General features: G+C 39.9%; 1 protein-coding gene and 1 pseudogene across 3 annotated transcripts in view; both read right to left on the minus strand.

The window, feature by feature from the left end:
- LOC124594795 (lactosylceramide 4-alpha-galactosyltransferase-like) overlaps positions 1–16,281 on the minus strand; it is a 463,646-nt gene that overhangs the window by 14,118 nt on the left and 433,247 nt on the right. For all 3 annotated transcript variants that reach the window (XM_047133215.1, XM_047133214.1, XM_047133216.1), the window contains one exon: positions 13,533–13,752. In XM_047133215.1, the coding sequence (XP_046989171.1) occupies positions 13,533–13,752 (220 nt within the window). The remainder of the gene's footprint in view (positions 1–13,532; positions 13,753–16,281) is intronic.
- LOC124597219 lies at positions 7,698–7,815 on the minus strand (annotated as a pseudogene).

The raw sequence follows: 16,281 nt of genomic DNA on the forward strand, positions 1-16,281 counted from the left end.
ATTGCCAAGCTTTCGGAGACGTTAGCTCATTCTTCAGGCAGAAGAGTTGAAGGGAAAGGAAGAGGGGTGAAAGAAAAGGACTGGAGAGGTCTAGGAAAAGGGGTAGGTTTCGAGAAAGTCAGCCAGAACTGCGGGTCACAGGAGACCTACCGTACAGAATGCGAAGGAAAGACTGATTGTTGGGGACTGCATCGGACAATATTCGAAAACCTGAGAGCATAAATATGGAAGACAGGGTATATGCAAGACAGAGATTGCTACTAAAACATCATGAATTAGTTAATAAGAATGAAAAGCTAAGTGCATTGTACGTAACAGAGACGGAAGGGGGGCAGTGAAAAGTGAATGGAAAAGACAATGAAAGATGTAGAAAACTAAAATGATGTGAAGCAAAGAGTAGTTACAATGAAGGAATGCTGAAACGGAACAAATTAACATAAATTAAGGCCAGGTTTGTGGCGAGAACCAGGTCTAGTTCCCCCCGCAGAGTTCTGAAAAACTGGTGTCTGGGGGAAGAATCCAGAAGACGCATGTGGTGATACAGGCGCCATGATCACAAATGTCATGTAGAGCACGCTCTGCAAAAGGATATTGCGAGTTGCCAGTATACACCATCCGCCTATGCCCGTTCATCCTAATTGATAATTTGGTTGCAGTCACCAGTTTCTCAGAACTCCACAGTTGTAAACTATCACTAAACATGTCCTTAGTTCTCGCCACCCATCTGGCCTTAATTTATGTTAATCTCTTCTGTCTCAGCATTTTTTCATGGTAACTACTCTTTGCTTCACTCCGATTTAATTTTCTATATCTTTCATTGTCTTTTCCATCTACTTTTCACCGTCACACTCCCACCTCTGTTATGTACAATGCAGTTAGCTATTTATTCTTATTAACTTGTGTACCCCGTCTTCCACATTTAAGCTCTCAGGTTTTCAAATCTTGTCCAATGCAGTCCCCAGCAATCATTCTTTCCTTCTCATCTTGTACAGTAAGTCTCCCATGACCTGTGGCTCTGGCTGACTTTCCCAAAATCTACCCCTTTTCCTAGTCCTCTCCAGTCCTTTTCCTTCGCCCTTCTTCCTTCCCCTTCAACCCTTCCACCTGAAGAAGGAGCCAATGTCTCCAAAAACTTGTCAATTACAACATTCTTTTATGAGCGTGTTCTGCCGCCGCTTGGTGAGTAGATTTTTTTCTATCCAATTAAATAATTTTGTCAATAATTGATTGTTTTCATTGTTGTGTTCATTGTTGCTAATAAGCCAAAATGGCCATCATTCCTTCTTATTTAACACTCTTGTCCGTCTTTGTTGTCATCTGTCTTGTTCAAAAAAATGTGTTGAAATGTGTGTGAATTCCTAAGGGGCCAAACTAATGAGGTCATCGGTCCCTAGACTTACACACTACTTAAACTAACTTATGCTAAGGACAATACACACACACCCCTGGCCAAGGGAAGACTCTTACCTCCGGCAGGAGGGGCTGTGCAGTCTGTGACTTGGTGCCTCTAATTGCGCAGCCACTCCATGCAGCTGTCTTGTTCAAACTGTCGTCTGTTTTCTACCTTATCAGCTAATCTATCCGTTTATTTATCTGTGTTGTTGTTGTTGTGATCTTCAATCCAGAGACTGGTTTGATGCAGCTCCCCATGCTACTCTATCCTGTGCAAGCTTCTTCATCTCCCAGTACTTACTGCAACCTACATTCTTCTGAATCTGCTTAGTGTATTCATTTCTTGGTCTCCCTCTAGGATTTTTTACCCGCCATGATACCCTCCAATGCTAAATTTGTGATCCCTTGATGCCTCAGAACATGTCCTACCAACCGGTCCCTTCTTCTTGTCAAGTTGTGCCACAAACTCCTCTTCTCACCAATTCTATTCAATACCTCGTCATTGGTTATGTGATCTACCCATCTAATCTTCAGCATTCTTCTGTAGCACCATATTTCGAAAGCTTCTATTCTCTTCTTGTCCAAACTGTTTATCATCCATGTTTCACTTCCATACATGGGTACGCTCCATACAAATACTTTCAGAAACGACTTCCTGACACTTAAATTTATACTCGATGTTAACAAATTTCTCTTCTTCAGAAACGCTTTCCTCGCCATTGCCAGTCTACATTTGATGTCCTCTCTACTTCGACCATCATTAGTTATTTTGCTCCCCAAAAAGCGAAACTCCTTTACTACTTTAAGTGTATCATCAAGACTAATCAACAATTTGCCCCTACACCTTTTCTAATTCTGATTTCCATGCTCGTGGACGGTTCCACTTTTAACTGCATATAAAAATTCCATTGCTATTTACGAATTTGCATACAACACTTTACATTTCATTGCACTGCATGGCCTTCTCCCGATCATCTTTCGCCTATTTATTTGCAAATTTGACAGCTATTTTTTTTTTCCACCATTCACTTTCTTGTTTATATGTCATTTTTTCACGTTTTTGTGCATTTGTTTTTCGCCAAACCGATCTTATCGACTTTTATTGCCATCTCTCACGTCACTTTAATTGCCAAGTTAAGTAGTTTACATTTTCTCCTATGACTTTCACTTTCTGTTTACCCAGTTTCTAAAATTTCATCTGTTTTCACGACTTTGCCGATCAATTTTTTCCTTTTATTTTTTTTTCATATCATATAGATCGCCCACTCATTACCTCTTGTTCTATTTCCATACGAATTTTTTGCTTGCTTTTCTTCCATTTTTCTATCTTTTCCACCCTCTGCTTATTTATTTTTTTCCACTCTCATGATTTCTAATTCTCCAAACTGTTCTCTTTTGCCATGGTGAATCCCATCTGACAATACACCCATTCTTTTTGAAAACATACCTTTGCACTATCGCAACTAAGGTCCCACATTCTGTTTCTTGAAACCTGATTGTCCCTTGGAGTTACTTCAAAAGGCATAACATTGGAAGTCCCTGTTTCTAGATGCAATCCTACCCCACTCCAGGCTCTTTTGCAGTTTCAAATACAGCAATCTCTTGCTCTTACCTGTCTAACCTCTGACCTATATGCCTCATCAGCAAATTTCCACTCTACCAGACTTCTCTCCTTCTACAAAATCGACCAGTTATCTGCTCCTTATGTTTCCTTGAATGTTATCATCCACCAAGCCAACTTTGAACTGCAACAACATGCCAGACTTCATCTCGAAAAGCTATCCCACCTTCTCGTAAACTACCTGAAAAGTGGTATTTCCCTTCCCGTCCCTCTGCAGCTCCCTAAACAGCCACACCATCAACCACCACTTTTCTCCTGCAAACTGAGCTTGGCCAACCTTCTTAACACCACACAACCTTCACCACTGCCTCCCAGAACAAGAATAACCCATAATCCCAAGAATCAGTCTCAACAGTACAGTGTCCTTAACCTGTCATCTAAAGCACTCTCCTCTCCTAAATTGTATTATCTAAAGTCCTCACTTTCAGCCCTAAACCTGTGTTTGATAATGCTGCTTTGGTGAAGGACCTACTTTTCTTCACCCTTAATATCTGTTGGAAATATCACTTTGCAACCCAACCACAAAACCTTTCCACCAGCAAACCTGACATTTAACCCTGACTTTAACAGTTCAGACCATGATCCCAACCTGATCCACTGTGACTACCTCAAAATCATCCCTTACAAGCCTTCCACGAATTCCTCAAATCCAGTATTTCTTCACAACCCTTCCTCAGATCCCTACATGACTGTAACCTGTCCTCTGCAGAACTCCAGGCTCTATGTTTCCCAAAAGCTGATGACTCCATCATTTTCCTCCCAGCAGATAAAGGATTTGCCATTGTAGTACTTGACCAAAAGGAGTATGTTAGTGAATGTCTACGCCAGCTGTCTGACACCTCTACATACAGCGTCCGCCAACAAGATCCCATCCCTGTAATCCAAACTGACCTGCAGTCCCTCCTTTAAACATCAGGACCCTCACAAGGATTAACACCTCAATCCAAAGAACTTATCACCTCATCCAAACCATGCATCCCCTCCTTTTACCTTCTTCCTAAGATCCACAAACCCAATCATCCTGGTCGTCCTATAGTAGCTGGCTTCAAAGCACCCACTGATTATATATCTGCCTTAGTTGTTCAACACCTGCAACTCATAGTACAAAGACTCCCCTCCTACATCAAAGATACCAACCATTTCCCAGATTGTCTGAAATCTGTGCCTGTTCCACTCCCACCACATACCTTGCTTGTCACCACTGATGCGACCTCCCTCTATACCAACATCCCCCATGTACATGGTCAGTTTGCCGCTGAACATTTCCTCAGTCAGCGTCCATCTGATCCCAAACCTATGACATCCTTCCTACTCACCTTAATCAACTTTGTACCTACCAACAACTACTTCACTTTTGAGAGGCAGACATACAAACAAATCAGTGGTATAGCCACGGGAACCAGGATGACTCCTTCCCTTGCCAACCTTTTCATAGGTCACTTGGAGGGGGCTTTCCTGGGATCTGTAAGTCTTCAGTCCCTGGTTTGGTTTAGATACATTGATGACATCTTTACCATATGGACTCATGGTGAGGCTGACCTGCTAAAATTCCTGGAATCTCTGAATACCTTCTCCCAATTAAATTTCACATGGTCCTATTCCGAATCCCATGCTACTTTCCTTGATGTTCATCTCATACTCACCAAAGGCCAGCTACACACTTTTGTCCACATTAAACCTACAAATAAAAAACAGTACTTACATTTTGACAGTTTCCATCCTTTCCATGTCTAACGTTCCCTCCCACACAGCCATGGCATCCAAGGCAAACGTATCTGTTCGGATGCAGACTCTTTACATCAATACATCACCATTCTCACCTCAGCTTTCATTGCATAATTACCGCACCAGCCTAGTTAAAAAGCAGATTTTCCAGGCCATCACATCCAATCCTGGAACTGCTGACCCCTCCAAAAAGCAGCTTTGGAGTACATCATTGGTGACTCAGTATTATCCTGGCCTGGAATATGTTAATCAGCTACTTCAACAGGGCCATGTCTTTCTAAAATCATGCCCTGAAGTGAGATCCATTCTGTCTGAAATTTTGCCCACCACTCCTAGGATGGACATGGATGGCTGGTAGGACATGTCCTGAGGCATCAAGGGATCACAAATTTAGCATTAGAGGGCAGTGTGGAGGCTAAAAATCGTAGAGGGAGACCAAGAGATGAATACACTAAGCAGATTCAGAAGGATGTAGGTTGCAGTAGGTACTGGGAGATGAAGGAGCATGGACAGGATAGATTAGCATGGAGAGCTGCATCAAACCAGTCTCAGGACTGAAGACCACAACAACAACAACAACTCCTAGGATAACTTTCCGTGTCCTTTCAACTTCCGCAACATTCTTGTCAGACCCTATGCTCCTTCTGCACTCATCTCCCTACCCTATGGCTCCTACCCCTGTGACCCAGCCCACTGCAATACTTGCCCTATGCACCCTTCTACCACCACTTATGATAGCCCTGAAACTGGCAAAACATATACTATCAAAGGGAGAGCCACCTGCAAAACAACACGTCATATACCAGCTATTACGTAAACACTGTTCAGCCTTCTACATAAGTATGACTACCACCAAATTATCAATTAGGATGAACTGGGATAAGTGGAGGGTGCATACTGGCAACTCACAATATCCTGTTGCATGCTCTACAACATGACAATCATGACCATGGTGCCTGTTTCACCACATGCGTCATCTGGATTCTTCCCCCAGACACCAGTTTCTCAGAACTCCACAGGTGGGAACTAGCACTACAACTTGTCCGTAGTTCTCGCCACCCACCTGGCTTAATTTATGTTAATTTCTTCCATCTCAGCATTACTTCACTGTAAGTACTCTTTGCTTCACACCATTTTAGTTTTCTACATCTTTCATTGTCTTTTCCGTCTACTTTTCACTGCCCCCTCCCACCTCTGTTATGTACAATGCACTTAGCTTTTATTCTTATTAATGCTTGGATGATGTTTCAGCAGTAATCTCTGTCTTGCTTATTACTCTGTCTTCCACATTTAAGCTCTCAATTTTTCAAATCTAGTCTGATGCAGTCCCCAACAACCAGTTTTTCCTTCGCATCCCATACAGTAGGTCTCCCCTGATGCATGGTTCTGGGTGATTTTCCTGAAATCTACCCCTTTTCCTAGATCTCTCCAGTCCTTTTCCTTCACCCTTCTTCCATCCCCTTCAACCCTTTTGTCTGAAGAATGAGCCAATGTCTCCTAAGGCATGCCCATTACAACATTCTTTGATGTGTGTGTTCTGCCACCATTTGGTGAGTAGATATTTTTATCTATCCAATTAAATAATCAAATGTGATTTGAATAATAAACAATTATCTGCTAAATTATCAATCACAGAAATGAAGGAAACTGTCTTCTGAAATAATACAGAAATTTATACCAAAATTTTCAAGATAAACCCGAGGAGTAACAGGTAATATGCATGTTTCCAGAATGAGATTTTCACTCTGCAGCGGAGTGTGTGCTGATATGAAACTTCCTGGCTGATTAAACCTGTGTGGCGGACCGAGACTCGAACTCGGGACCTTTGCCTTTCGCGGGCAAGTGCTCTACCGACTGAGCTACCCAAGTGCGACTCACGCCCCGTCCTCACAGCTTTACTTCTGCCAGGTTTGCAGGAGAGCTTCTGTAAAGTTTGGAAGGTAGGAGACAAGGTACTGGGTAGCTCAGTCGGTAGAGCACTTGCGAAAGGCAAAGTTCCCAAGTTCGAGTCTTGGTCTGGCACACAGTTTTAATCTGCTAGGAAGTTTAATATGCATGTTCTTCAAAGATGAAAATTGTATAATACAATGCGAAAAACCTGCTGATAGAAGAGGAACAACAACAATTTTACACACAGGATCTGCCGTGCATAAATAAACTACAGACCTCATCATAGATTTCAGTTCAGTATCAGAAAGGATCTCCCCAATGACCTTCAAATCAGGAAACATCAGATATGCAACCATCATTATACATGCATTGACAAATGATCACAACAGAAAGAAACTACAGGAAGTCTAGGTCTTTTAGGAGGACCTGGAAGAAATAACAAACAAAATACCGGAAAGACATGTTAAAATTGTATTAGGAGATACCAGTGCACGCCTAGGCAAAGATAAAAAGCACAAGCAAATCACAGGCCCATGCATAGAACACAAACCCCCAGCTATGAATGGGGGCATCTCATACATTATTGTCAAAATAATAACTTAAAAATTATGTCACCACAATTCCAAATGCCAGGACAAAAACTCACATGATAAATGCTCAAAAACATATGGGGAGAGTTTCAGATAGTTGTATATAGATAAATATAACAAACAAAAATACAAGAGAGATTTTGAACGTGAGAATACATAAAGGATACTTGGATTCAGATCAGCACTCGCCACAAGTAAAGATAAGACCAATCGCAACAAACTGAAAGGGAATACAAAATAAAATTAAAAGGCTGGATCCAGAATACTGGAAAGTAAAAAAAACTCCATCTTCAGGCCACGAGTGGCCTACTGGGACCATCCGACCGCCATGTCATCCTCAGGGGAGGATGCGGATAGGAGGGGCGTGGGGTCAGCACATTCCTATCCAGGTCGTTATGATGGTATTCTTGACTGAAACCACTACTATTCGGTCGAGTAGCTCCTCAATTGGCATCACAAGGCTGAGTGCACCTCGAAAATGGCAACAGCGCATGGCGGCCTGGATGGTCACCCATCCAAGTGCCGACCACGCCCTACAGCACTTAACTTCGGTGATCTCACGGGAACCGGTGTAACCACTGCGGCAAGGTTGTTGCCATACTTGAAAGTAAACAAAGGCAAACTTATTGAAGAAATTAATCAAAAAACAACACAAAATTGGACACTTCTTGTGAAGACAGTTAAGAAGGCAAGTCATTGGGGTCAACCTCCTACAAAACACCAACATAGATGGTGGAAAGCAACTTGAGATCAGACCACTGAATATAGATTCCAGGCATGGAAGAAGTTTAACAGTAACAGAAACATGGCAGGATTTCCATTAAGTCCAGAAATGAAAACAGTCCTTGAAAGATATTAAAAAAGTGAAAAGGGTATACAACAGAAGTCAACTAAATGAAATCAAGGAAGACTTTAAAAGGAATAATATGAGAAACTTTTAAAGAATATTCAAGGATAAGCATTAAGCAGTTATCAGCCTTCAAATATCTGCTTCTAAAGAACAGACAACCTCTAGAAACAAACACTGAAGAATACTGGAAAATTCCTTCAAAATACTTTCATAAACCCCTCAATTGCAAAACCTAAAGAAAAAAGTCATCAAAACAAAACCAAATGTTGATTCAAAACAGCCTACAATCACAGAGGTAGAGGAGATTTTTAAAAAAAGGACCAAAACATCACACCGAATATTCACAAAATTCTTGCAAAAATCTGGATTACAGAGAAAATATGACAGGAATGGAAATTTTCATTGATCCACTGACTGCACAAAAAGGGCAACAAGACATTCTAATAATTACAGAGGTATCTCGTTATTACTGGTCACTTACAAAATTCTTCCCAAGGCATTACTCAACAGACTGGAACAACATGCTAATGCAGATAGGTGAATACCCAGCAGGCTGCAAAAGGGGAAGATCATAATTATATTTAATATACTTTGAACCTGTGAACACTCCTGAAAGACAGTGAATGTCTGTTGTATGAATGCTCTAGCCTTTCTTTCTATCTTGTATTCTTCTAATATGACAAAGAGTCTATCTGTCTGTGGAGTTTTAGGCCTTCTTAAAGTCCACAGTTTGGACTACAGTTTTGTTCATCTGCCTGATTTTTCAAGTGTGTTCACAGGTTCCAAATCTGTTCAATTCAGACACCACATTACATAAAAAGCAAAATCTCAATCATTTGACATACATATAGTGGTCAGATGAGGAAATGGGCTCTCACAACTTTCATGCAACGTGCTGTTGGACAACATTATCAAACAATGGGAAGAAAAAGTAAAAGGGATTCAGTTAGGAAGAACATGTGCAAACAAAAAAAAACATAAAATGACTAGAATTTGCAGATGACCTGCAGACAATACACAAAAGCACTGGAACACTTAAGTGAAGTCTGTGCCAGAACGGGTCTACAGATATCACATGAGAAAATGCAATACATGGAAAGGAACAACACCACACAAGCCATGCACACAAAATATAGAAGTGTTAAAATAGTGGAAAAATTCAAGTATCTAATGGAAAACAATCCCAACTTGAAATAATTAATATAGAGTAATGAAATTTTGAAAATACTTTGTCTATGTAACATACTTAAGTGATTAACATCACAAGTTCACAGAATAATGTAAGTGAACTGTGACTTCCTGCGATGCTCATGGCAGGATAGTTTCTCAGTTGAAGTTATGTCCTTTGTGGTGTCCTGGTTGGCTAGAGCCCTCTATTTAAGAGGGTTGTGGCTCACGATGTGGGATTCAGTCGAGGGCAGTGACGGAGACTCGGCCAGCAGCAGTGACAGAGGGAAGACAGTGCACAGAGCATTGCGAGTAGTCAGTCAGCACAATGAGGATGGACAGTGTTGACATTCCAGTGCCTGGGTGTGGTGGCAAGCAGAACTGGAGTGCGGAAGCAGTCATCGGTCAACTTAGGCTCTGTTTAAGAGTCGTGTCTATCTTAAATCCTGAGGAGAGTGCATGAGATTACCCTGGCATGCATGTTAACAGCAAGCTCCTAGACTACCTTTAAATAGTGAGCCATTTTGTGGTGGAACTTTTGGATGTGATTGCTTCACATACACACTTTGATTTTCACTCATCATTACATAAACTATTTGGACGTGGGTCCAGGATACTTGGTATTGCAAGTCCATAAAACTGTGCTGTGTCCTGGTTCACTTGCATTTATCTCGAATCGCAAGTCTGGCCAATATTCAGCAATTCCTTTTTTATTATTATTGTCAATATGTTAAGTGGTCAATTTTTTGAGTCAAAGGTTAAGATTATTTGCAGATTGTCTGGTCATTATCACCTTGAGCTAGTTGTGGTTTATAAATTTATCAAGTGAAATTTCATGTCATAGGAGATTGTTTAATGAACTACTGCTTTAACAGTAACTGCGGTCATCACACTATAACGTTTAACATCTCTTCCTGCATTTGGTGCTACCCAGTGCTTGGCTGTTGGTTTTAGTATTTTAGTGAACTGTATATTAGTACTGGGTTTGTGTGTACTAGAAGCCATTATTGGTGTGTGTAGGCCCTCTTGCCTCTTGTTGTCACTTGAGCTCTCGAGCACAGAATTCAGACATGTGTCAATATGAACGGAAAACGTCGAGAATGTGCTGGTTGCTGTGTAGATTTTTCAGGCTATCATAACATCATATTGCCAAATGTTATTTATGAGATCTTGCTATTTGAGTATTTTTGAAACCTAACAGCTTTTACAAATAGTTATTTTTCATATTCACAAGGCCAGATAACTGACTTAATTTCACAACTAGTGAGCTCAGATCTGCAGTTATGTTAAAGTTATATCTGTGTAACATAATTTTTAGTAACTTAAAATTGGGCCATAAGGCTGTTTTTCTTTTAAATTTTTTTGAATTATTCTCATTGCTTTTAAACAACTGAATAAGCAGTGTAAATCACTGCAATTTGCAAATGCTAATTAATCAATGTGTTGTTACCAGTGAAAATAAAATGTTGTATCCTCAAATAGGGTCAGCATTCCACTCCAGCAACCCAAGTGCCCTGCTTACCATTCCTATACCTTACCAATGGTAGCAGAGTGTGGTCGCAATTTTCACGGGAGGGGGATACTAAGTAAAGTTCACTGGTAACAGCGTAGTAACTAGTGTAACACCTGTACTCATTGAATTGTATTGCTTGTTCTTTGGATTATGGCTGTTGTGCTGTTTATTGTGTTACAGTATGGATTCCACAAGAGCCCATGTGCCCTGCTTAGCAATCCTATACCTTACCAGTAAGTTTGAGAAAAACCATTGCAAGCTTCAAATGCTGGCACATGAATAACCAGTGTAACTGACAGAATGATGAATGCAAGCATACAAATGTGCATGCATTGTGTTGTACAGGTGCAGGATGACAGTTTGTAGGATGGACCTCCATGTGTGTTGTGTTTTATTGGTCAATACAGGGTGGGTTAATAATGCTGGTTGTGGATGCTGCTGGAGTTGTCATCTGATGATGTCCCTTGCGTGCTTGGCTGGAAACAGATCTAGTGATCAAGCACGCCAAGGTAACATGTCAACACTTTGTAGAGCTTGTTGGGTTAAAACAGCAGTATGGGGATGAGCATTATCCTGTTGAGAAACATTCCCTGGCATGCTGTTCATAAATGGCAGCACAACAGCTCAAATCATCAGACTGATGTACAAATGTGCAGTCAGGATGCCTGCACCTGCTGTCACATGAAATTGTGCTGTTGGTTGCAGGTGGTCACCTGGCCTCCTCCTAACTAGCACATTGTCATTGCTGGCATTGAGGCAGAACCAGCTTTCATCAGAAAACACAACAGACCTCTCCTCTGACTTACAACAAGCTCTTGCTTGATGCCACTGAAGTTGCAAATGGTAGTGGCCTAGAGTCAGTGGAATGCGTGCTACAGGATGCCTGGCCCAGAGCTGTCCTTGAAGTAACCAATTGTAACACTAACAGTTCATTGTGTCACTGTTGTGCCAACTGTTGCTTGAATTGCTCCTGCAGATACAGTATGGTGTGCCACAGCCATGTGAAAAACGTGACAGTCTTCCCTCTCATTAGTGCCACATGGCCATCCAGAGCCCAGTCTTGTTGTGACCGCACATTCCCGTGACCACCACTGCCAGTGGTCATGTAAAGTGGCTGCAATCATGCCAAGCCTTTCTGCAATACTGTGGAAGGAACAGCCAGCTTATCATATTCTTATTACCCAACCTCGTTCAAACTCGATGAGCTGTTGATAATGACATCTTTGTCATCTTAAAGGCATTCGTGATTAACACTAACGTACGTCCAGTCTCAAGAGTAATGACCACTGCAGTGTGTACTTAAAGCAAACCTGATTTGCATCCTCATACAAGCACTACCGGTGCCACATTCATTTGACTGGCGTGCAATTTGAATAGGCATCATCTTTCAGTCCTTCTTGGTGTTCAGACTTTTTTTCTGTCAGCGTACACGAATAGGAGGTTCAGACAAGGCAGCCAACATACAGGAACAGAAAAACTTAAGAAAGCATAAAAACTCACATGGGCACACTACAATAAAAGAAACATATCAAGACAGGCCAAACTCAGGCACTACAATACAGTTGTAGTACCAAAAGCCGACTGTGCATCAAAAATGACCACAGACAAAGCATCAGGTGTGAACAGTACACAGAGATGGTATATGGATGAAGGGACCAACCAAAGAATTAGACAAACATACAGATGGACTTGCAGTTATGACCAGAAAATGCTGCTTCAAATCCTGTGGACATAATATGAACAACAGATTCACAAAGAGGATTTTTAACATAGTACACAGTTCAATAAAAAAAAACTGGCTTCAAAAAATAGAAAAAGATGTAAAATGCGCAGGTATCAGTACAGAAATAATAAATGAAAGAGATAAATTCAGAAACAAAATCTGAGGTAAAAGAAAGGATGAAAACTGGGACAATGTCAATAATTCACTACAGTATGTTCTACAATGGCACAACAACAGGATAATTTACAGGTCTCTGTAAACAGAGACATGACAGACAAGAAATCTCAAAATCTGGTATCAAAAACAAAAAATTAAAAAGTAAGCAACATAATTCATGACAATTTAACAAACGTAAAAGTGAAATTTAGGGAAGAAAATTTTGAAATAACTAATGTTTTTGACACTGCTTCGCCACCTTACAATCAAAGTGCCATCTTCCAACCTAAACTAGGCCTGAGGCTATGTTTACAGATCAGTATTGCACCACAACTAACATTTCCTGTTTACATTTATTGGCTCCACTAACTCTTGTTACTCTTGCTCAGTCACTTTTCAATGTAGCCTATATCTCAGACTACACTATAGATCAGTCTGTTGCCACTGCCTATGTATTAAAAAATATGTTTGAAAAATATTTCCAATGTTCTGTTCCCCTTCTTTTTGACATACTATATCATCATTATGTTGCAGGATAAGGCTAACATCTGGTATCAGTAGGTTCAATCGACTTGATACACCTTGACCAATCAAAATTTTAAAAAAAGTGGTTTAATGAAGGAGTATGGTCCAGCAAATATACTGTTCAATTGTGATTTATAGAAAAGTAAGTATTCAAAATGTAGATTGAGGAAAATAATTTCATTAATCTCATACGAAGAAAAACAAACAAAAGTAAAATAAACTATGTTTTATAATAGAAGTGATCACAAAAATACATCCTTTAAGAAAAGTAGACAACAGGACTGGTTTAAGAATTGTCATTGCAAAAAATATTTATGATAACATGAAACATGCACCAAAACACGTGAACGAGGTAGGTCAGTATATTTACTTGTACTTACACTATCAGCATTGCATCGCTGTGCAAGGATGCGTGTAAGGAGAGCAGGTCCATTGTGTGTCCACTGTTCACCATCAAAGCAATCCCTTAGTGATTGCAGGCAAGCAGCAGCCACCTCAGGACCTGCACTGTCAGGCCGTGCAGACAAGGACAGTGCACAGTTGGCTACTGTTGCAGAGTCCTCAGCACCAGCCCAGTTCTCACCCAGTTCTGATAACTGCCTGTGGACCATAAAGCCCAAGCCCATTATACACTGCTCATTAAACAAAAGAGTCATTGTATCCTAATGTTTCTAGTCCCATAAATCAGAACAGTTGTGAATCAAACTGAAATCATGAACAATGGTAGAAAAATGTGCATGGTCAGATTCATTCATTTGTAATGGCCCACTAATACCATCAGAAAGAAAGACATTCAAAGATATACAATTGTGTCCAGGATTTGAAGTGGGGCCCAACTCCCATTACTTGTGGTTTTGAGAGTTCATGTGCAAACCATTCATTTTCTAGCCATGCTTCTGCAGAACGCCACTGGCAGCCCAACTCCCAATTTTAGAGCTTGAATTAAGAAAATTCTGCAAATAGGAAGAAGGCTCAAATGACGAGTTGGGCCAATCTTGGAATTCAATGACCTGTTTTTCAGAACTCTCACTATGTGACAGCACAGTCACAGAGCAATAGTTTCGCAAATGGCTTACCCTTCATCTGCTAGCAGTGCTTCAGAGATTGATTTTTAATGAAGTAAATGTGAAAATAAAACAAAATGAACAGGATTGGACTCAGAATAAAAGTGTGTTTACTTGTTCAGATCTGCATGATATTTGTTCATAAGTTGTTTTACTGTTTACAGATCTTAACTCATAAAAAATTTGTATTTTATATGTTGATGTTCATGTTAGCACTACTTTTCAGAATAGTGCAAAAAAACTGTTTGAAAAATTAGGAGATCAAAATGGACAAGATGCAATTTTACCAGGCATGCTTACACATGTGAAAATAAAGCATAAATATCTTAAACTGGAAGAAAGGAACCATCAAAGATCACATCAGCTTATTTATAAGGTATTTTAAGAAAAATACAGAAAAAAGTAATTTCATTTTTGTTTTGTTATTCACAACAGACCTATTAAATATATCATATGCAGGTGTCAATAACAAAATGCATGGTGTCTGTTCATCAAGACATGTCCAAGAGAACAGACACCACACATTCACCTAGCTGGGCAATGGATCCACCTTTTTCAGTGTGGATGCATAAATACGTACAACCTCCTATGGGAATCTCAGAATAGCAAACATGGAGTAAATGGACGGGGACTGTGGATGGGTAGCACTTGATGGGAAAGTGGATTGACCATGAGGAATTAGGGATATTCCACACAGCTGTGATAACACTTTGGCCTGGACGGCACAGTGGTTAATGCAGCTGCTTAGTAAACAGGAGATCCTGGGTTTGAATCCCAGTCTGGTACACATTTTCCCCTGTCACCGCTGATTCTGAATACTGTCCCTATGCAACTGACAGCAGTAGTCCCCTCCCTTTCCTTTCCTTTCTCCCCCTCTCAACCTCAATTTGCATATAAAATGTATTGCTTGAAACACAAAACAACAAGCAAAGCAACTGCCAACAGGGTTAATATTTGTAAAGTCAACACTTTCTTTTTACATGAAGTCATGTTTCTCTAATTTTAGGTTACTGCAGGTACAGAATGTGGAACTGTGTGTCATGAAGGTCTTGTCACTTTGCATGGTGTATCTGTGAAATGACTTAGAAGAATACCTATATTGAAAGATCAAGAAGAGACTCCTGTTGATCAGGGAAACATAATAATAGATGTTGAGCAAAAGTAGAAAATATTTCCTTACAGAGTGATTCATTATGTAAAATCAAAAGACAACATGAAAAGAAGATATTTATCTGCTGATTTGTCTGTTTCAAAAATGTATTGTACATTTTTGCAAATAAATGATCCAGATAATTATGATGAAATTGTAGCTAGAAATACTGATGTAGAAAAAGTGAAATCTGAAGTATCATGCAGGTGTTATGTTAAGTGTTTTAGAGATCATTTTAGTTATGCTTTTGGGAGCTCAAAAACATGTATTTGTAGCCTTTGCAATCAAAAGAAGATCCAAATTCACCCAGAGAAGAGTAAAGAGGTACGAGATCGGCTTCAAAAAGATCTTGCAGTCCATAAATCTTATTCCAGTTTTAAAAAAAGTACGAATAAAAGGCTGGGACTAGTGATGAAGCAGAAATATTGTGATTTGATTTTATGGTAAACATACCATTTCCTCATTTACCAATCTGTGAAATATTTTATTTAAGACAACTGTGGTTGCATGTTTTTGGTATATACAGTGACACAACCAAATAATCTAAAACTTTTTTGTGGCCCAAAATAAAAGCAAGAACTAGGGGAAATGAGATAATCAGTTCCTTATACAAATATTTTAATGAAAAGTTAGATAAAAATGTCACAATGTTGTATCTTTTCAGTGATGATGCTGCTGGGAAAAACAAAAACCATGGTTTCAGTTCTCTCATCTTTAATAAAAAGAGAGAGATTTAAGAAGATAGTTCATACATTTTCTTTAAGAGTACACCAGATTTTCCACGTGATCTTTGTACACGCCTGCAGTTCCTGTAAACCCAACAAAACTGCAGGATTTAAGTAAAATAAGAATGCATATGGAAACACTTCAGTTTGCAGAAAATGTAGAATGTGACAGTGAAGTGGAATAATATAA

The sequence above is a fragment of the Schistocerca americana genome, chromosome 2 (assembly GCF_021461395.2).
Source record: "Schistocerca americana isolate TAMUIC-IGC-003095 chromosome 2, iqSchAmer2.1, whole genome shotgun sequence".
Lineage (NCBI taxonomy): Eukaryota > Metazoa > Arthropoda > Insecta > Orthoptera > Acrididae > Schistocerca > Schistocerca americana.